General features: G+C 42.3%; 1 protein-coding gene across 1 annotated transcript in view; it reads left to right on the top strand.

Moving 5' to 3' along the window:
• The window catches only part of LOC134387676 (ankyrin repeat domain-containing protein 26-like), a 209,311-nt gene that overhangs the window by 16,954 nt on the left and 169,533 nt on the right, over nucleotides 1-22,824 (top strand). Inside the window, 3 exon segments of the mRNA XM_063110074.1 lie at nucleotides 1,247-1,316; nucleotides 5,726-5,840; nucleotides 19,483-19,670. Of these exon segments, the coding sequence (XP_062966144.1) occupies nucleotides 1,247-1,316; nucleotides 5,726-5,840; nucleotides 19,483-19,670 (373 nt within the window).

The raw sequence follows: 22,824 nt of genomic DNA, 5'->3' as shown, positions 1-22,824 counted from the left end.
CTGCTTCCACTCCAATTTATATGGGGTGGCTTAGTACTCAAGAACTGGGGGGACTGGGGGTCACCCAACTACATAGATCTACGGCCCAAGGCAGCAATGCCCTCACTTCCATCTCCTTTTGAAATTCACTGCTGTCCTTCCCACATACACTAGAGTAGGGAAAGGGTCAGATTGGCTGAATCAGTCATGGAGCTTCAGTTGGGTAGTTGGAAACATGCCTATGATGGTGGCAGATGACTGAGACTCCATTTAGTTTGTTTTCCAGGAGTAGGGAAATAGAAAGCTTCTGCTCTTGGTCATTTGAGCCCATCCTTGTTTCAGGAATCTGTGCCTTCATAGGCTGAAGGTGTGTAAAGGTTAGAGACTGCCACTGAGCCCTGCACAAGAAAGATCTGGGAGTAGGAGCCTATAGCAAGGAAGATAATTAGTAAATAGGGAGCTAGAGGGACAGTATCAGGACTCTGTTTTTTCAGTAGTCTTTCTCCTTGGGTATCTGGGTGCCCAGGGAGAGAGCACTAGGATGCTTTTTTATGTTTTTTAGGTACTTGCTGGTTTATGTGGACCTGAATAAGGCAGGACTTATCTAGGGAAAATAATTGGGCTTTTTGAGTTTTAATGTTTTAGTATTTCTGGGAAGGTTATTCCCTACAACAACATATACATTTGTTCTTTAAGTTATATACAATAAACTTTCAAATATCTTAAGTGTTTCAGGGGAAACACCTTCCCACATGAAGGGAAGGGAAAGGCAAAGGGAAGCAATGAAACCTTCTTAATAGGTGGTTTCCAGGCTGCAGAACCAAGCCTGGGGTTTTTGAGCTACACAGATTAGACTCTGAGCTGGGGATAGACAATGAAGGGACAGTGTATCTCTCTACCTTGTTTTAGGTGATCATGGTTTTTTCAGTTCAGGGAACAAAAAAAAATTAATGTCACCCATAAATTGGAGTTTCAGTTTAGCCTACAGGACAGACAATATGTGAAAACAAATTATTTTTAGAATCTGCCAATATATTTCTGCCACTCTTTGTTATGGGACTAAGACTGTGTCTTCACTGAATATCTCATAGGCTGGGAGAGGTGCAAGCAGAGATAAATAAGTAAAAGCTTTTTAAAACATATGTGTAATTTTAATTATATCATAAAATATTATTTAATATACAGATAGCCAACTTTTCACCAGATTTTTTTTTCTTTTTTTGAGAAATGAACCCACTAATTTTTGTTGTATATTTTTGCTCCAAAGGCTTTCTGACAAATGTGACTCTGATGATTCATGGCCTTCATCCATTGATGACTCAGATTCTGATAGCAAGGTAAAGTACTCTCTCATGAAATTAATTTTCTTGCTCTGAATTAAGTTTGTATGTATTTACTCTTAGAATTTAGCAGTGTCCTGCCTATCATCATTTTATATGTGTAATGGAAAGTTAGTCAGAGAAAGCCATTCTGTAGAAACGTGACTTGTTGATTTTTTTTCCTTTGATAAGTGTGAAAGAATTGGTAAATACTACAAGGTACTGAGGGCTGAAAAAAAGAATGGGCTGGAAAATACAATGTGATAGGAAAATCATATTAGGAAAATCTTTTCCACCACAGAGAAAATATGAAATTTGGTCAAGGATTATTTGGATATGTATTCTTACTGTGACTTTTAAATCATGCTAACATTACTTTTACGGTATAATACCCACAGCTAAATAAATCATTAATGGATCCAATTAGTTATTACAGTAATCATGGAATCTCCCTGGTGACTTTCAGTTCCAAAACTGTGCTGCACATAGCATATAGTTTTACTTTTTCATAGATCCTTTTTATTTTGGTATCATATTGTTTTTAGGAGAAAGCTTTTTCTCTGCATTTTTCCTTGGTTTTGTATTTAGGCTAAAATAATATTAGACATTGTGGACATGTAGGAATCTAAATTCTCTTTCTCAAAATCTGTAGTACAAAGGGATTCCACTGTGTTTTCCAAGTCATTCCATTGAGTACTCAGTACTCATATATTTAGAACTCTTCATCTGATTAATGAATCCATATTTAGTCCTAAATAACCAGTTCTAGAAGCAGAGACTCTTCCTAACCATATGTTAAATCTTCAATTTTGGAAATTTTTGTGTTGAAGTTTTTAAAACAATACACTTAAAGTTTTTGCATCACTTTCTAAAATTCTAAATTTCAGAAATGTTTGTATTTAGTTTTTTAACTATTCATTTTGAAGCTCCTGCATCACTATGGGGTACTGGAGATTAGGACACATATATAGGTGTACCCTGGAGCACCTAGAATAAGGACTTGCATGTAAGGAGTCAAATGTGAATAAATAAAGAGACAATTGGATTTCTATATAATGGAGTTACAAGACATAAGAGGGAGAAACGTAAATTGCCTTTCCTCTACTCTCACAGCAAAATCGTCAGTACATAACACTGACTTCTGTGACCAAATGTGTCTGGATTTCTCCCCAACAGCAAGCAAGTAACCAGATCCATAGCAGACATCAGCTGGTTATCCTCCAATTCTGACACAATCTACCTTGAGATCGTGTCAGATCCCACAGCTTGAGGGCTCAGTCTGCAACACTGTTCCCCCCTCTTCCACTTCTGATGTCAATCACTAGGTACAGGTTGTTTTACCTGTGCTGACTGCCTGGCTACAAGGCGAGGTTCCCACAGCCCCCTCCTTGGGTTCAGTTAATTTGCTGAGCTGCTCTCCAAACTCAGGGAAACACTTGTGTTTACCAGATTATTATAAAGGCTATTACAAAGGATACAGAGGAAGAGATGCATAGCGCAAGGTGTGGAGGGAAGGGTGTGGAGCTTCTATGACCTCCCTGGGTGCACCACTCTCCAAGACATCTTCCAAGAATCTCCACGTGTTCGGCTATCCAGAAGTTTGAGAACCCAGTCCTTTGAGGTTTTTATGCAGACTTCATTACATAGGCATGGTTGATTAAATCACTGGGTGTTGGTGATCAACTTACTCTTCAGTACCCTCTCCTCTCCCCAGAGGTTGGGGGTGGTCGGGAAGGCTGAAAGTCCCAACCCAGTGATCTTGCATTGCTCTTTCTGGGGATCAACCCCCATCCTGAAGTTACTGAGGGGCTGCCAGCCATCAGTCAAATCATTAGCATATGAAAAGACAGCACATTGGAGATTCTAAGAATTTCAAGGGTTTTATATCACAGGACAGGGACTAAGACCAAGTGTGTATTTTCACAATATCACATAAGTAATAGAATATGCAGATATATCTATTTAATTTCTAAAAATATGATTTAAATGTATATTCCTTCATTAATGTTTAAGAGGTATAAGTTCATCTGAGTTATGTTGAGGAAATATGTCCTGAAGAAGGAAATGAATTGGCAATATGTCATAAGTAGGAGACAAGATTACAGTATATTTTCTAGTCTCCTTCAAAGTTGTGTTTAGATTAGGATTTTAGATAAAATCTTTTAAACGTTTTTTAGGGCAACCCATGTTCTATTAAACATAGATTACTTTTTAGAATTCTGATTGTTCTTTCTGCCATTGGAAAGTTGATGGAACATTTTTGTTTCCATGTTTCTTTCTCTCTAGTAATCTTACAGCTTTCAGGTGGTGACCATGTTCTACTAATTGAATGACTTTGACTTATTTCATAGTAATAAAATTAAACTCTTCATTACATTAGAATTTACAAAAAATATTTGTAGAGTTATACAAATCAGTATTATTAGGGATCTAGTAGGAACAAATGTCTGTTATATATGTATCTATGTATGTGAAAGGATGAGGCACAAACGCAAGGCAGCTCGCCAGAGAAGTTCCGATTTATTTAGCGAGTACATCTGTTTTACAGGGTTAGAAGAGAGGTGATAGGTTTACAGGGGACACAGGGCGTTTGGGGATTGGGTGGATTATGGTGCTATGGGGCAAGGAGCAGAGAGCCTGCGCTGATTGGCGTGCGATTCACGCCGGCGAGAAGGTATTGTGGTGCCGGCGGGAAGGAAAAAGGTGGAAGAGAAGGGTAGTCAGCGCCATGATGGGGCGCGACTGAAAAAGGGTTCTCATACGACCTAATATTCCTCCCTTTTTGTTAGAATAGGGGCGATGTCCTTTTTCTCTCTGGCTACTTCCTGCTGGTAGGGGGCGTCATTTGGGAAGGGGTTGGAGTGTCAGGAGGAATATGGTCAGGAGACCCCATAATATGGTGGAATATAAAAGAACCTCCTGGGAGGTGAAATGGATGAAAGTTCCCTGCAGCCATAAGTCGATAATCTGTTGAGTCCACTCCTGATGTGTAAAAACCGGGTGTAGTAGCCAGGTGTCGGAGGAAAGGGCATCTAGGAAGGCAATCCATTGCGTCCTGTATGTTTCATCAGCATGTGGTGAGGAGTTTCTGAGAAGAGGCGGAGGGTTCATCAGTAGCTAGGAGTTGGTAGTTTCTAAGTAAAAGCTGGTTAAAAGTCCGGTTAGAAATTTTGCCCACTTGGGTTTGTAAAAACTTGAGTATACAAGGTAAGAAAAGGCATACCAGAAGGATTACAGAGAGGGGGCCAAGGATGGGCCAAACCCAGGTTAGGAGATGGTTGGACATTAGAGAGGAGAATGGGCTGGAGTCAGGTGGGGCATGCAGGCTGGTAGCTAATTCAGTGAGTTTAATGATGTTATTTTCTACCACACCCAAATCGTTAATATAATAACAACATTCTTCTCTTAGGAAGAGGCAGGTGCCACCTTTTTCCGCTGTGAGCAGATCAAGGGCTCTCCTGTTCTGGAAGGTCATTTGGGCCAAAGAAGTTATTTGTTTTTGTAGGGAGGTTAGAGATTCTGCCATGGATGCGAGGGCCCTTTCTAACTTGGATTTAATATCTCGACAGCCCACAGAGAGTGGCCCAGGGCTCCTCCCAAGAGGCCGGCACTGGCGACGGAAATGGTTAAAGACATACCAACCAAGATAGGGAGGAAAGCCGCTCTTTTCTGTCGGTCTGGGGGATTAAGAAGGTGAAACATTTCTGAGCTGGTGTATAGGGTGAGCTGGGGAACAACAGTTACGAGAAGGCAAGGAGAAGTTATGTTGGAGAGGAAAGTGGTGATAAGGGTTCCATTGCACCAAAAAAAGGTTCCAGGCGATACATGAGTGGTATTTGTGAGGTTCAGACTGTATTGGCAAAAGGAGTCATTGAAAGATTTGGAAATAGTGGGGCCACAAAGGCATGTTCTAGGGAGGAGGGTGTGGTTGCCGTCCTCAGGCTCCCACAAAGGAACATTGGGTAGGGGTGAAGAGGGCAGTGGGGCCTGGGAAGGGTTTGAATGAAGGAGTGAGTTGGTGTTGTTGACTGGGACAGTGGCAAGCAGGGGGCGAGCCAAGGAGGTGCACAAAAAGCAATTTCTGGGGGAAATGGATGGAACAATCTGGTTTAAAAAGGACAGGGTATCGGAGATGATCTGTAACCAAGTATATATAGGGGAGCCCTGGGCATGAAGGGAAGGGGCATTTTCTAAAGAGGATATGATGTTCTGTTCATGATGTTTTATGTCTGTAGAGACAAGAGATATAGGGTCGTGAAGAGGAACATACTCACGGGATATTTCAAAAGTTCCGCAGGGGTGTGAAGCATAGCCATTACAGTAAACAGAAGCAAGGACCCTGGTAGCCCATCGGCTCTCCCATGGGTCCTGGATGGTTAAAGAACACTGTCGTTTGCCATCACACTGAAAAAGTCTCCTACCAGTAGGCTGTCCCATATACCCCAACCCCTAGTGGATCTTACATGACCAATACGGACAGCCGCCATAGGTGTCAGGTCACCAGCGGCAGTAATTGCGGGTCTGATCAAAGAGGAAGCAAAGGTAAGGGTGGTTGGCTTGTTTAACTAACTTGGAATTGGAAAGAGTGATAGTGACAGCCTCGGAGCAACCTTTGATGGAGCAGTCTGCAGTAGCGGCCAAATGGGTGACTTTGGTGTTTTTTTGTGTGTGTGTATGACTCTCTCACCTTAAATATCCATACGTAAGATGGAGAAGAAGAGGAACTTTGAGGAAGTATAAAGAGAAAGAGGAGGAGGATGTTAAAAGTGTTAAGAATACTAAAAGGGAGCATCCTTGTGGTTGAGGAGAGGAAGGGCAGGAATGCGGGAAAATCGCAATTTCAGGGGATTAGATGGGTCTGGAGTACAAGAATAAGAGGGAGAAGGAGTAGATGGAGGGGAGCCTTGGGACTCTTCTGAGATATCCTGGACGCCGGTGGGGACGAGGTTCCAGGTGTCTGGTTTTAATCTAGAAATGTGAATCCAGGGAGTAAAATGGTTACCAGGTAACCATTGGGCAGACAAGAGGCCTCTATAAGTTTGGTGATAAGGGATGAATTAGTGATTGAGTTTCCTTTTGTGCTGAGTAGGCCCCTGTTCCCTCCACACAGCAGAATGGGACAACAGGATGTGGAAAACATATTTGGAGTCGGTGTAAAGCGTGAGGGATTTACCTTGGGCTAAAATACAGGCTCTTGTAACTGCTATAAGCTCAGCCTGTTGGTTGGTAGTGCCTGGGGGTAGGGGTTTGGCTTCTATGATTTCGGTGAGAGAGGTTACTGCATATCCTGCATAATGGGCAGAGTCCTGTCTGAAAGAACTACCGTCCGTAAACCAAATGTAATCGGGATGAGAGAGAGGTCCTTCTGAAACAGAGGAGTGACAGGGCAGGAAGTTTTCTAGGGCTTCCAGGCAATCATGGGAAGGGGTGCCTATACCTGAAGGACAAGGTATGGGAAGTAAAGTGGCAGGATTTAAGGGGGGGCATGGAAGAAAGGTGATGTCAGGGTTTTTGAGGAAGGAGGTGAGAAGGGACAAAACCCTGGACGGAGGGAGGGATTGAAGTCCCTTGTATGTCAGGAGATCCTTTAAGTGGTGGGGGAAAGGATAGTTAATGGTGCCCCGAAAGTTAATTTGTATGCCTCCTTTTGTAAGAGCTGTCCGGCAGCTAGGGCCCTTATGCAGGGTGCCCATCCACGGACGGTGAGCTCTAACTGCTTAGAAAGGGATGCTACGGGAGCAAAGGTGGGTCCATAATTTTGTCCCAACACCCCGAGTGCCTGTCCGCCCCTTTCATGGACGAACAAGAAGAAAGGTTTAGAGAGATCAGGGAGATGATGTGCCGGTGCCTGAACAAGGGTCTGTTGCAATTTTAAAAAGGGATGGTGGGGGGAGGAGAGTAGGGGTTCATCAGGGGGACCCTTAGTTAGGTTATACAGAGGTCTGGCCAGGAGGGAATAATTTGGGACCCAGGCTCTGAAGTATTCAGCTAATCCCCAAAATGACAATATTTCAGCCTTTGGGGAATGGGAAGGTCCATGAGAAGTTGTTTTCTGTTAAGCATAATTGACCTTTTCCCTGGGGAAAGGAGAAAGCCGAGGTAGGTTACCATTGACTGGGAAATTTGGGCTTTGTGTGGGGAGACCTGATATCCTTTATTAGCTCAGTGATTTAATAGGTGAGTGGTATCTGTTTGAGATTGCTCCCACGAGGGGCTGCACAAGAGAAGGTCACCTACATACTGAAGAAGCATGGAATCGGGGTGGTTGGCATAAAAATCAGTGAGATCCTGGGCTAAAACCTGGCCAAAGATGTGAGGACTGTCCCGAAATCCCTGTGGGAGAACAGTCTAGTAAGTTGTCGGGAGTGTCGGGTGTGAGGATCAGTCCAAGTGAAAGCAAAAATATCTTGAGAGCTTGGAGCTAGAGGTATAGAGAAGAAAGCATCCTTTAAATCCAAAGCCGAAAAAGGGGTTGTGGTGGCTGGGATGTTAGGAAGGAGGGTATAGACATTGGGCACTAAGGGATGGATAGGGATGACTGAGGAGTTAATGAGGCGCAAATCCTGCACCGAGCGATAGGTCCCGTTAGGTTTTTTTACAGCTAGTATAGGGGTGTTGAAAGGCGAGTGAGTGGGCCGGAGATGGCCCTTTTTTTGTAAATCCTGAATGATGGGGCAAAGGTCAAGAAGGGCTGTGGTGGTCAGGGGATACTGGGCCTGGCATATAAACTTTGTGGGGTCCTTAAGCCTAATGTGTATTGGAGAACACTTTGCAGTAGAGGGGCTTGACGTGTCCCAGACGACTGTGTTGACAGGCTCAGTTAATGTTGGAAAAGGAGGCCGTGAGTCTGAGTCGTCGGCCAGGAGTGCTATAAAACACTGTGTGGTAGGCGAGGCATGGGAGTGATGCTGATCGTAACCCTGAGAAGGGACAGAATGTCTCTTCCCAGTAGAGGGATGGGACATTGGGGCATGACAAGGAAGGAGTGTGAGAAGGGTGTGGAAACATCTTGCATTGTGCATGTTAATAGGGGGGTTTTACGAGGGAAAATCTGTTTACCTCCTACCCCGACAATAGGAGAGGTGGAAGGTGTAGTTGGGCCCCAGAACTCCCTCAGGACCAAAAAAGTGGCTCCAGTGTCTAGGAGGAAGGAAATGGGGCACCCATCCACCACAAGCCGCACCCTGGGTTCCTGTGTCGTGATGGTCATGGTCGGAAACAGAGACCCAAGGCCCCATCAATCTTCTCCTGCTAGTCCCAACAGGTCGGGCTTAGATTGTGAGGTGATTGGCCCCTCTCCCCTTCGGGTGGCAGGGCAATCAGATCCCCAATGGCCCCTTTTGTGGCATTTGGGACAGGGAGTGGTTGGAGGCCGAGGAGAGGGGCAGGCTTTTGCCCAATTTCCCTCTTTTCCACATTTAAAGCAGGTTCCAGGGGGCGACTTATGGGTTTGTGGACTCCTGGGTTGCGGCTGTCCTTGGATTATTTGTGCAAGCATCTGAAAATTTGCCTGATCAGCTCTCTGCTTGCGGCGTTCCTTTTCCTCCTCTCTATTATGAAAAACCTTAAAAGCCACCGTAAGAATTTCAGTCTGAGGAGTAGCGGGCCCCTGCTCTAGCTTTTTATTTTTTTTATTTATTTTATTTTTTATTTTTTATTTTTTTTAAATTTTATTTATTTATTTATTTATTTTTAATTTTATTTTGTCGATATACATTGTGGCTGATTATTGCTCCCCATCACCAAAACCTCCCTCCCTTCTCCCTCCCCCCTCCCCCCAACAATGTCCTTTCTGTTTGCTTGTCGTATCAACTTCAAATAATTGTGGTTGTTATATCTTCTTCCCCCCCCGCGTTTTTGTGTGTGTGTGTGTGTGTGTGTGTGTGTGAATTTATATATTAATTTTTAGCTCCCACCAATAAGTGAGAACATGTGGTATTTCTCTTTCTGTGCCTGACTTGTTTCACTTAATATAATTCTCTCAAGGTCCATCCATGTTGTTGCAAATGGCAGTATTTCATTCGTTTTTATAGCTGAGTAGTATTCCATTGTGTAGATGTACCACATTTTCCGTATCCACTCATCCGATGATGGGCATTTGGGCTGGTTCCAACCCTTGGCTATTGTAAAGAGTGCTGCGATAAACATTGGGAAACAGGTATACCTTCGACTTGATGATTTCCATTCCTCTGGGTATATACCCAACAGTGGGATAGCTGGGTCGTGTGGTAGATCTATCTGCAATTGTTTGAGGAACCTCCATACCATTTTCCATAGAGGCTGCACCATTTTGCAGTCCCACCAACAATGTATGAGAGTTCCTTTTTCTCCGCAGCCTCGCCAGCATTTATCGTTCATAGTCTTTTGGATTTTAGCCATCCTAACTGGGGTTAGATGGTATCTCAGTGTGGTTTTGATTTGCATTTCCCGGATGCTGAGTGATGTTGAGCATTTTTTCATATGTCTGTTGGCCATTTGTATATCTTCCTTAGAGAAATGCCTACTTAGCTCTTTTGCCCATTTTTTAATCGGGTTGCTTGTTTTCTTCTTGTACAGTTGTTTGAGTTCCTTATATATTCTGGATATTAATCCTTTGTCAGATATATATTTTGCAAATATTTTCTCGCACTCTGTTGGTTGTCTTTTAACTCTTTTAATTGTTTCTTTTGCTGTGCAGAAGCTTTTTAGTTTGATATAATCCCATTTGTTTATTTTTCCTTTGGTTGCCCGTGCTTTTGGGGTCATATTCATGAAGTCTGTGCCAAGTCCTATTTCCTGAAGTGTTTCTCCTATGTTTTCTTTAAGAAGTTTTATTGTTTCAGGGTGTATATTTAAATCCTTAATCCATTTTGAGTTGATTTTAGTATACGGCGAGAGGTATGGATCTAGTTTCATTCTCTTGCATATGGATATCCAGTTATCCCAGCACCATTTGCTGAAGAGGCAGTCCCTTCGCCACTGAATAGGCTTGGTGCCTTTGTCAAAGATCAGCTGACAGTAAGTGTGTGGGTTGATTTCTGGATTCTCTATTCTATTCCATTGGTCAGTGTGTCTGTTTTTATGCCAGTACCATACTGTTTTGGTTATTATAGCTTTGTAGTATAGCTTAAAGTCAGGTAGTGTTATGCCTCCAGCTTTATTTTTTTTGCTCAGCATTGCTTTGGCTATGCGTGGTCTTTTATTCTTCCATATAAATGTCTGGATAGTTTTTTCCATTTCTGAGAAAAATGTCTTTGGAATTTTGATGGGGATTGCATTGAATTTGTATATCACTTTGGGTAGTATGGACATTTTCACTATGTTGATTCTTCCAATCCAAGAGCATGGGATATCTTTCCATCTTCTTGTATCCTCTCTAATTTCTCTCAGCAGTGGTTTGTAGTTCTCATTATAGAGATTTTTCACCTCCTTGGTTAACTCAATTCCTAAGTATTTTATTTTTTTGGTGGCTATTGTAAATGGGCAGGCTTTCTTGATTTCTCGTTCTGCCTGTTGACTATTGGAGAAAAGAAATGCTACTGATTTTTGTGTGTTGATTTTGTATCCTGCTACTGTGCTGAAATCATTTATCAATTCCAGCAGTTTTTTTGTAGAGGTTTTAGGCTGTTCGATATATAGGATCATGTCATCTGCAAACAGGGACAGTTTGACTTCATCTTTTCCAATCTGGATGCCCTTTATTTCCTTCTCTTCTCTGATTGCTCTGGCTAGTACTTCCAACACTATGTTGAATAAGAGTGGTGAGAGTGGGCATCCTTGTCTAGTTCCTGTTCTTAAAGGAAAAGCTTTCAGCTTTTGCCCATTCAGGATGATATTGGCTGTGGGTTTGGCATATATGGCTTTAATTATGTTGAGATACTTTCCCTCTATACCTAACTTATAGAGGGTCTTTGTCATGAATGAGTGCTGAACTTTATCAAATGCTTTTTCAGCATCTATAGAGATGATCATATGGTCCTTGTGTTTGAGTTTATTAATATGGTGTATCACATTTATTGATTTGCGTATGTTGAACCAACCTTGCATCCCTGGGATGAATCCCACTTGATCGTGATGAATAATTTTACGTATGTGTTGCTGTATTCTGTTTGCTAGTAATTTAGTGAGGATTTTTGCATCTATATTCATCAAGGATATTGGCCTGTAGTTTTCTTTTTTGGTTATATCTTTACCTGGTTTTGGTATCAGGATGATGTTTGCTTCATAGAATGAGTTTGGGAGATTTGCGTCCGTTTCAATCTTTTGGAATAGTTTGTAAAGAATCGGTGTCAATTCCTGTTTGAATGTTTGGTAAAATTCTGCTGTGAATCCATCTGGTCCTGGGCTTTTCTTTGTTGGGAGCCTTCTGATAACAGCTTCAATCTCCTTTATTGTTATTGGTCTGTTCAAATTTTCTACATCTTCACGGTTCTGTTTTGGGAGCTTGTGTGTGTCCAGAAATTTAACCATTTCCTCCAGATTTTCAAATTTGTTGGCGTATAGTTGTTTATAGTAGTCTCGAATGATTCCTTGTATTTCAGATGAATCAGTTGTAATATCGCCTTTTTCATTTCTAATTTTGGTTATTTGGGTCTTCTCTCTTCTTTTTTTTGTTAGCCATGCTAATGGTTTGTCAATTTTATTTATCTTTTCAAAAAACCAACTTTTTGATTCGTTGATCTTTTGAATTGTTTTTTGGTTTTCAATTTCATTCAGTTCTGCTCTGATCTTAATGATTTCTTTCCGTCTGCTAACTTTAGGTTTGGATTGTTCTTGTTTTTCTAGTTCTTTAAGGTGAAGTGTTAGGTTGTTCACTTGCCATCTTTCTATTCTTCTGAAGTGAGCGTTTAATGCGATAAATTTTCCCCTCAATACTGCTTTTGCAGTATCCCACAGGTTTTGGTATGATGTATCATTGTTTTCATTAGTTTCAATAAATTTTTTGATTTCCTGCTTGATTTCTTCTTGGACCCATATGTCATTAAGTAGAATGCTGTTTAATTTCCATGTGTTTGTATATTTTCCAGTGTTTCGTTTGTTATTAATTTCTAGTTTTAATCCATTGTGGTCTGAGAAGATACATGGGATAATTGCAATTTTTTTGAATTTATTGAGACTTGATTTGTGACCTAATATGTGATCTATCCTGGAGAATGATCCATGTGCTGCTGAGAAGAATGAATATTCTGAGGTTGTTGGGTGGAATGTTCTGTAGATATCTGCCAATTCCAAGTGGTCTAGAGTCTTGTTTAGATCTTGTGTTTCTCTACTGATTCTTTGCCTAGATGATCTGTCTAATATTGACAGTGGGGTGTTCAGGTCCCCTGCTATTATGGTATTAGTGTCTATTACCTTCTTTAGGTCTAATAGAGTTTGTTTTATAAATCTGGCTGCTCCAACATTGGGTGCATACATATTTATGATTGTTATGTCTTCTTGATGGATCAGTCCTTTTATCATTAAGTAGTGTCCCTCATTGTCTCTTTTTATGGTTTTTAGTTTAAAGTCTATTTTGTCAGATATAAGAATAGCTACTCCAGCTCGTTTTTCTTTTCTGTTTGCATGGTAAATCTTTTTCCATCCTTTCACTCTTAGTCTGTGTGAATCTTTATGGGTGAGGTGGGTCTCTTGTAGGCAGCATATAGTTGGGTCCTGCTTTTTGATCCAGTCAGCCAGTCTGTGTCTTTTAATTGGGGAATTTAAGCCTTTTACATTAAGAGTTGTTATTGAAAGGTGTTGATTTATTCCTAGCATTTTATTGGTTGTTTGGTTGTCTTAGGTGTCTTTTGTTCCTTGCTTTCTGATTTACTGTTTGTTTTCTGTGTTTGTTGGTTCCTTAGGTTGTAGATAGTGTTTTTGTTAGCTTGTTTTCTCTTCATGAATGCCATTTTTATTATACTAGCGGGTTTAGATTTTTCTTGGGTTTTTATGGCAGTGGTAGTTATTTTTCAGGAACCAAACCCAGTACTCCCTTGAGGATTTCTTGTAAGGGTGGTCTTGTGGTAGTGAACTCCCGCAGTTTTTGTTTGTCTGAGAAATATACTATTTGCCCCTCATTTCGGAAGGATAGCCTTGCAGGGTAGAGTATTCTTGGCTGGCAATCTTTGTCTTTTAGTATTTTGAAAATATCATCCCATTCCTTTCTAGCTTTTAGGGTTTGTGATGAAAAGTCTGATGTTAACCTGATTGGGGCTCCCTTATAGGTGATTTGACGCTTCTCTCTTGCAGCTTTTAAGATTCTCTCTTTATCTCTGAGTTTTGCCAATTTGACTATGACATGTCTTGGAGAAGGTCTTTTTGGGTTGAATACATTTGGAGATCGTTGAGCTTCCTGGATCTGAAGATCTGTGATTTTTCCTATACCTGGGAAGTTTTCTGCCACTATTTGGTTGAATATGTTTTCAATGGAATCTCCATTTTCCTCCCCTTCTGGAATACCCATGACTCGGATATTTGATCGCTTATGGTTGTCTGATATCTCTCTCAGATTTTCTTCAATGTCCTTGATTCTTTTTTCTTTCTTTTTGTCTGCTTGTGTTATTTCAAACAGCCCATCTTCAAGTTCAGAGGTTCTCTCTTCAACTTCGACAAGCCTGCTGGTTAAACTCTCCGTTGTGTTTTTTATTTCGTTGAATAACTTCTTCAGTTCAGCAAGTTCTGCTACATTTTTTTTCAGGACATTGATTTCCTTGTACATTTCCTCTTTCAGATCCTGTATACTTTTCCTCATTTCATCATGATGTCTAGCTGAGTTTTCTTGTATCTCATTCAGTTTCCTTAGAATTATCACTCGAAATTCCTTGTCAGTCATTTCAAGGGCTTCTTGTTCTATACGATCTAGAGTTTGAGATTTATTAACTTTTGGTGGTGTACTTTCTTGATTTTTTGTATTTCTGGTATCTTTTTTTTGGTGTTTATTCATTGTGGCCGGGGGTTTCACAGTTCACCGGTTTAAGACCAATGACTAACTAGGATGTTGCTGTGGTTGCCAATTTGGTATGGCTCCCTCCGTGACTGCTCAGTTGGCCTCTAGTGCCTTGTGTGTGTGGTTGCCTCGGGTCTTGGGCTTCTCCGGGGAGCCACCTTTCTGGTCAGCTTGGACTCTGCTGGGCTGGTGGATCACGTACCACAGGGTGTGTGATCTCTGTTGAGTTTTCACTTCCCATGCAGGACTTCTCCCTGTTCCGGGTGCTCTGGCCCAGGCTGTTAGATCGTGCAGTGGCGACCCCACCGGGTGTGTGGTTTCTGTCGAGTCTCCGCCTCCCTGGCCGCACGTCTCCCCACTCTGTGCGCACTGTGCTGGGCTGGGGCGTGTCTTCTGCACCCCTCGTCTATCAGCTGGGCCTTCAAGACCCTGCTCGGCACCGCCTCGCCCAGGAAGTCTACCAGGTTTCTGCTGGGCACAGACGACCGGTCTCTCTGTGTGCCTTTGTAGCACTATGTAGATCTTTCTCGGGTCTTGTTCACCTTTGTATCCCCCCAGTATAAACCGAGTCTAGCGCCCACCTGCAGCCTGGTCTCCGGCCGGTTCAAGCGGACCTGGGAACTCTCCTACCACACTATTCCCAACCAGAAATTCGTTAGGCTTTTTTCCAAACTGGTGGCCGCAGAGATGGTGTCTGCCTCCCAGTAACAGGGAGTTTACCTGGGGCCGGAGTCCAGGGTATGGTGGAGTGACGGGTACTACCTTGCCCTCCCGACTCTGGCCCGGGACACCCCTGCCACCAGCCCCGCCAGAGAACCGCGGAGGGAGTTGGAGCCGAGGCCGGTACGCAGGCTCCGGAAAGCGCGGCGCCAGGCCAAGCAAGTGGGAGGGCTCAGTTATGGCCGAGCAGGGCGGAGCTGCCCGCACCTGGGAAAATGGAGGCAGCACCTGGCGGTGAGTGGCCTGGTGGTGCAGGCGGGAGCCGCGTGGGCATGCACCCCCCGAACAGAGCTATGCCAGGGATCACTCACAGTGCTGTGCCAGGTCGGGTGCTCGCTCTCTGTCTCTGGTTTGCCGCCTTTCCCAGTTCTCGGCCGCTGCCGCCTCGGGCTATTCAGTCGCGGTGCGGCTCGGGCGCTCTCAGGAATCTTCTTTAATGCCGGCCTGAAACCTTGAATCCTGAATAGGGCAGCTGGCCGCCTTCAGCGCGGCCCCGGCCTCCAGGATCCTGGCTGCATCCACAGCAGCCCTGGCGCCGTGTTCCCTGTTTCGAGACTCGCTTTTGCAGCTAAGAAACAGTTCTTTTCCTGCTCCACACTTCAAAGCTGTTGCCTGTAAATGAGGCAGCCTCTCCTGCCAGGGGGCAAAGTGGCGGTCACCCCCCACGACCGGTCAGCAGCAGCAGTCCTCCCTTAAGAGATGGCGAGAGGAAGGTCCACAGGTTTCCCGGCTGCCTGAGGCCCAGTGGCCGCCTTTTTCACCTCAGGTACTCCGTGCCAGCCGCCGCAGCCGCCGCCATCTTGAAAACCAAGCCTAGCTTTTTAAATTTAGCCCTAATGTCAGGGTAGCTCTGGGCTAGGAAATAGGTCATTAAAACATGACAACCGTCTGGGGTTTCTGGGTCTAGATTGGTATATTGTTGAAGGGCCTTGGTTAACCTGTCTAAAAATTCGGAAGGGGTTTCTTCCTTTTTTTGTATTACTTCCTGTACCTTTTCGAAATTTATAACTTTTCGAGCAGCCTGTTTGAGGCCGGCTACAAGGCAGGAAGCAAAAACATCACGGGAATTTATGCCAGTAGGGGTGTTATAATCCCATTGGGGATCCTGTTCTGGAACTGCATTGGGACCTGTAGGGTGGTTAGGATTAGTCCTGTGTGTTTCATTTGCATGGGCTCGGGCCAATTCCCATACACGCCTTCGCTCCTCAGGAAGGAGAGTTTTAGCTATCAACATGTATATGTCATGGTGTGTGAGACTGTAAGCCTGCAGGATCCACTGAAACTCCCTAACATAGGTGGTGGGGTCAGTGGTAAAGGAGCCCAGTTTCTTCTCTAATTGTGTGAGATCAGAGATGGAAAAAGGTACATGAACTCTGATTACCCCTTCTGGGCCAGCCACCTCTCGAAGCAGTGCAATAGTGGGAGGGACCGGAGGGAGCCCCTGTGATCTAGTCCGTGGAGGACTAAAAGGTTTTGCGGGAGGAGGGGAAACAGGGGGCAGCTGTGGAATTGGAGTGGAAGGGGAAGCTGAAATGGAAGATGGTGGAGAGGAAACTGAGGCGGAAGGGGAAGTGGGAGCAGAGGGAGGCGGGCGGTATGTGGGTAGTTTGTCCACAGGATCGAAAGTAGGAGGGTCAAGAAGGGGTGGAGACTTACAGGCCAGGAGGACTTGGGAGGGAGAGCATGAAGAACAAAGATGGGCATTTTGTCAGAGGAGGTGAAAGGCCTCGACATAGGGGATCTCCTTCCACTTTTTGAGGCGCTGGCAATAGTTAAAAAGGTTGTGAAGGAGGTCTGGGTCTAGGGATCCCTCAAAAGGCCGATGGTTTTTGTTGTCCAGCGGGTACTGGGGCCAATCTTGAGTGCAAAATCTGATCAAGAGCTTTGGCTTAATATCTGGTATAAGGGAGAGTACAGTAAGGTTTCTGAGTAAGCATTTGAGGGGCAAGGCTTCCGGAAGGGATGAGGAGGCTCCCATTGTGAAGTGGACAGAGATAAGGAAATCAAGAGGAAGAGAAAAAGAGAAAATGAGGAAATGAATCCCCGGGCCGGAAGTGGGTCAGCAAAATCCAGGAGGCATCCCCTGAGGAGTTTGTGAGCGACGGAGGTTCTATAGGAACCGGATTAGGAGGAGAGTGAGGGTCGTCACCCACACTTCAAGCTCCGAGGAGGCACAGTGCCGGAGGCCATGAGGAACCTAGTACTAGGATTTTTGGAACCCGTTTTAGTGTCCAGAGAGAGAGAGAGAGAGACGCAGAAAGGAGCCTCCACCCTGAACCCTCATGCTCAAAGGCTCCTGGAGAGAAGGAAGTGGATAGTCGGAGGGTCCGCCACAACCGTAAAGGTCTTAATGGGGTGTAACTTTACATCTCTTAAGGGTGTCGGAGCCTTGTTGGTCGATAACTGCTCCGCTGTAGCCCAGAAGAGGGTGGCAGCCCTATAAGGGAGACTTACCCAAGGGTGGAAGCGGTGGTGAGTGTGAAGAGCCAGCTCCCGAAAAGGTGGACCAGGGCGAGCCGCCTTGTTTGAGACGGAGACGGGGCCCACAGTGGACAATCCCGCCTCCCGGGTTTCGGCACCAATGAAAGGATGAGGCACAAATGCAAGGCAGCTCGCCAGAGAAGTTCTGATTTATTTAGCGAGTACATCTGTTTTATAGGGTTAGAAGAGAGTTGATAGGTTTACAGGGGACACGGGGCGTTTGGGGATTGGATGGATTATGTTGCTAAGGGGCCAGGAGCAGTGAGCCTGTGCTGATTGGCATGCAATTTGCGCCGGCGGGAAGGTATTGTGGTGCCAGTGGGAAGGAAAAAGGTGGGAGAGAAGGGTAGCCAGCGCCATGATAGGGCGCAGCCGAAAAAGGTTCTCATACGACCTAATAGTATGTATGTATATACATCTCCACATATCTTATTGTACTTAGTGTTTCTCTTTTTCTCCTATGGCCCAAGCTCATACTTGATTGACTGGTCTTGTCACTTTTTGTTTGTCTGTTCCTTCCTCCTCCCCCACCTTTTCTAAATGATTGGCACTTGCTTAAAATTTTCCTGGCCAAAAACAAAACAAAAATTTTCTTCTGTCCATTTCTGTCTCCACTATCAGCATATTATATTCAGTTTCCACTTCCCATTTAGTAGATGTGTGTGGCTTCCATTCATCAGTCATTGCCCCATAAGGTTTATTCTTGATTTTTTTTCTCTCTTTCTTGGAAGGAGATGAATTTATAAAATCCTTTGACTTTAGGTTTTTGACAAACAGGGTAGAAGCAACTTATACAGTTTGCAATTCCAACCCATCTAAAGAAGATACTACTAAAATCTAAACTCTCATATTTTTCCCCATAAGAGGTAATTCATGCAAATATAAATCATGTAAACACATTTCAAAATATAATGAGTCATTAATTTAGATTTCCTAATGTTAGTTTTTAAAATAATGCTATAAACTACCTAGGGATAAATTTTTGTTGTGGGTTAATATGGTTAAGAAAATCATCTAGTGGATATCATAGTATTTGTATAATATCAGTTAGTGGTACGGGGAGTAATATTTTGGGGATATCTGTATCATCTCACATAATCCTCACCCCATGAGATTGACATCTGTGTGACACTAAACTTGTGCTCTTTTTGTTAAATCAGATAGTAATGGCAAATATTATAATTATTTTATGAAATTTGATTTTTGTTATTCTTAAAGCTGTTATTTTTTTTTCTAGAATGTCCCAAAACCAGACTTAACAAGAATAATGAGTGCTGTATGGAGATCAATAAGAGTTTGTAAGCTGCTTGAAAACTACTTATTCTCATTTTTTTTTTTTTTTTTTTTGTGATTCAAAGTTACAAATATTTTCATGTGGTGTTTACTTTGTTTTCACTGTAGTAGAAGCAAAATATGGCATTGAGAGTTCAGAAAGTACAGCATTGTTCAAGGTAAGTATTTCGGGATTTTTGCTTGATTTTGTTTTTATGGTGTCTATCTCCTTGTTGAATTTCTCCTTCAGATCATGAATTGTATTTGATTTTTTTGTGTTGTATATCTGTATATTCTTGAATCTTGTTGAATTTCTTTAAGATTATTATTTGGACTTTCTTTTCAGTCATTTCATAGGTTTCCTTTTCTTTAGGGATTTCTTTAGGGATTGTTGTATTCTTTGGGAGGTGTCATGTTTCCTTTTCTCATGCTTCTCATATACCTATGCTGATGTCTGGCCACCTAGTGGAATAGTCATTTCTTCTAATTTTCTGGAGTATCTTTTGAGGGAGTGGCTCATTCCTAAACATGTGTTTTTAGGTATAGTTGTGTAGCTTGTTTTAGGTTTGTTTCTGAGTGTGCACAGCAGTGTAGTCTTCATGTGATTTATTTGACTGTATTCATTGTTGGAGTTGTCTGTGAGTCCCCTTGTGGCCTAGGCATTGGGGCACTTGGCAACTCCTTGCTGGAGTAGGTGATACTGGCAGGCTCACTAGTGCCCCAGCCAAGAACCTATCCCCCTATACAGATGCTGGGGTGCAATGTGTGACTATCCACTTCTTGTTTTGGACTTTCCTTGTGTCACAGGCAAGAGCCGGGCTCCTCTAGTCCACCATCTTGAATCTTTCAAGGTTGGTGATTCTGATAGTAAAAATGAATAGGTGGTTGAAACCTTTCTTACAGCACCAGTCAAGATCAAGTTTTCTGATTCTGCCTTTCTATCACCTGACCATTTCTAAAACCTTCCCTCTATAGCAATTCCTGGTCTCAGAAAGGTAAGTTTCTTTCTTAACCTTTTTCCCCCCATGCTTTTTGCATGTACCACTCCCTCACACTCTCATCTTTGAAATAGTCCCAAGGATCCTAGAAAGATATGGAAGTCCTCAGGATCATTATAGTAAACAAGTGTAATAAGTAGAGATATAGGTAGAGGATTGGGACTTATAAAAGTTGGTGTGAGGTATGCCATCATGAAAAAAAAAATGAGAAAACAGCTCAAAAGAACAGCTAGACCAATACAAAGATGAGGCAGAAGATTACGGGGACAGATTCAGTTAAGAAGAGCAAGATAATTGTGAACATTGAATGAGAATTTCACAATGAGAGAAATTATTATAAAACCCCAACAGAAATAGTGGGGATAAATGAGAGCAAGATCTCTTTATATTTAAAAAAATGGCAGAGGGCTGGCCCCGTGGCTCACTCAGGAGAGTGCAGCGCTGCTAGCGCTGAGGCCACAGGTTTGGATCCTGTATAGGGATGGCCGGTGCGCTCACTGGCTGAGTGTGGTGCAGACCAAACTGTGCCGAGGGTTGCGATCCCCTTACCGGTCAACAACAGCAAAAATAAATAAAAATAAAAATTAAAAAAATGGCAGAAATTATTTTAAATGCAAACTAAGAAAGCTAGGTATATGATCAATAATGCTCAGAATGACTCATAGGTGATTTTTAATGTAGAATTGAAAGAAAATTTTAATCCTCATCCCTTTAAATTTAGTATTTAATCTAGCAAAACTTTTGTTCGTAGATAATGCAAAGTGAAATCAGTCTTAGGACTTTTCAGATTTATTTTGAATTATTAAATTTCGCTCTTTTTTTCTTGTGATTTCTAACTTAAATTAGTGTTTGGTATATCCTTAAGTTACTTAACTAATTTATTTGACTGGTATTATCTTGGTATCTGTTTTAGATCTTTTGTAGGATAAATGGAAAATAAACGACATCTTATTTAATCTTTTCACTAATTAAAATGAAAATTTCTCATTTTTAAGTGAGACTTTGAATATATATTCATTTATCAGATAACAAATTTGGAGCTCTTAACACTATTAAGGAAGAAAATGTAGAAATTAGTTGTTTTTGTAGGGATTCCAATTGGTCTTTTTATAGTAGTATTTTCATGCAGTGACTACACCTATGCCCATGTCAAATTAATGAAATCGCATTTTATGATTTTTTTTCCCTAAAATACAGCTACTTATTATCATACAATCAGTAGAAAGGAAAGATTGCTAGTAGAGTGTAGAAAATGATCTCTGGAAGGTGATTTCTTCTTTTAAAAATATCTCCGGCAGTGGGGATATTGCATATTATTCTCAGGAAGCTGTATGAACATTAGTATTCATAGCTGTTAAACCTCATGTGTAAATTCTTTCATCTCTAAAATTCAGCTATCATGTTGACTTCATTACTTAGTCTCTTTATTCTTTCCTCATATGAACATAGGGCCCTGCTTGATAATCATAATTGGATGTGAAGAATTCTAAATCTTAGGGCAACGAGTTTTTTTTTTTTTTTTACTAGAATGTTTCTCCAACTTTTTAGTATCATCACATATGACAAAAATAAGAAATTAGAGCCATGAATATTCTGTCCACATAGGAATAAGAAAACCATGTGAATTTTAGAATAGGGTTTTACATTTCTTTCCTTCATTCAAGTACTTTTTCAAAAATGCCTAATACGTCTTCAATGATTTAGCATTTTTTTTCTTCAAAACTTTAATGATCAATTTTTAAAAAGAAGCTGTGCTGCACCATTTATAATAGTTTCGTACCTTAGAGTAAAAATTTTTAAAGACATTTAAAACAGAGTGTTATAATAATATACGAGAAATAAATATTTGCATGTATTAATAGTAGAGTATATTTTATATTTTATATCCTTGAAAAAAATGTTGAGATACATAATTGAAACGTGGAAACCCATGGTTTTTTCGTCTTGTGTTTATTTTCAAAATCTCAGAGTTCTGTAGAGGTATACAGTATAGAGATACCAGTTCAATATATTTTACAGATAATTGCCTTCTAAATGCCATGTGCTTTCCCTGAGTGAGGTCATCTTCTCCTACTCCGCGTGTATTTATCCAGATAGGTCTTCTCAGTCCCCTGCGCGTATCAAATTTGATGTTTCTCAAACTGAAGACACTGTCTTTCCCTCTTTCCTGACTCTTTGTGATCTACTCTCTATCATCTGTATTCCCCATCCTCGTACATACCACTCAGCAATTGAAGTGAGACACAGAAGCATGAGAAATCCTGGACTCCAGGCCTATCCTCCTGTCACCAATGCAGTCACTCACCACGTTCTGTAGTGTCAACCTTCTTTTCAGTTTTCATATCATATTACCACAGTTCACTTTCTTGCCTACAATTTAAAGCACACTTTTCTAGTTTTGCGCCCCATCCTTACTTTCATCTGTCTTTACACTGGTGCCAGGGTGACCCTGGTCAAATATGTCCGTGATGATGTAACTCACCAGCTTACTGAGAGGGTCCCCATGACACGAGGGGACGTTCACATGTGACCAAGACACGTGTCTGTTCTGGTTTGGCTCTGACCGTCCCGTGTTCTCTGTCCATCCCGTTCCCGGTAACCGTGTTGCAGCGTTGCCACATTGGTTTGGTGCCCTCATTTGCCACCTTGTTTCATGCCTCACCCTTTTGCCCCTGCCGCCCTGCCTAGTGTGCCGTTCACACCCTTCCTCTGCAATTTGTTTCACAAAACACAGCCCTGTGTTGGCAGCGGGACCTGAGCTTCCCGGGAAGGCCCGACTCTTTCCTTCCTCGCCCTGTCCTGTGGTTTATTCAATTACAGAAGTAGACAGTTTACATTTTTTCTTCTTCATTTTGGTATATCTCTACCCCATGAAAATATAGGGCAGAATTTGTCTTCTATGTATATTTCCGTCTTCTCTCTGGATCGCACTTATAATTTCATAGTCACAATAAATGATTGTTGCCTTACTGACTGATTGAGTGGGTGTGAGTGCAGAAATAGAATGTTTTCTGAAGTTGTTCCTTTTTCTTTTTTCTTCCCATTAGGAGAAAGCAACAAAGCCATCAGTTGGAACAAAGGAAAACGGTATTGATATTTTTGAAAGTGCTCCATGTGAGCAAATCAATAATGACAATATGACTTCTGTTGA

This window comes from Cynocephalus volans, chromosome 10, assembly GCF_027409185.1.
Source record: "Cynocephalus volans isolate mCynVol1 chromosome 10, mCynVol1.pri, whole genome shotgun sequence".
Classification (NCBI taxonomy): Eukaryota; Metazoa; Chordata; class Mammalia; order Dermoptera; family Cynocephalidae; genus Cynocephalus; species Cynocephalus volans.
The sequence above is the reverse complement of the archived record's forward strand: the minus strand, read 5'-3'. Positions and strand labels throughout refer to the sequence as shown.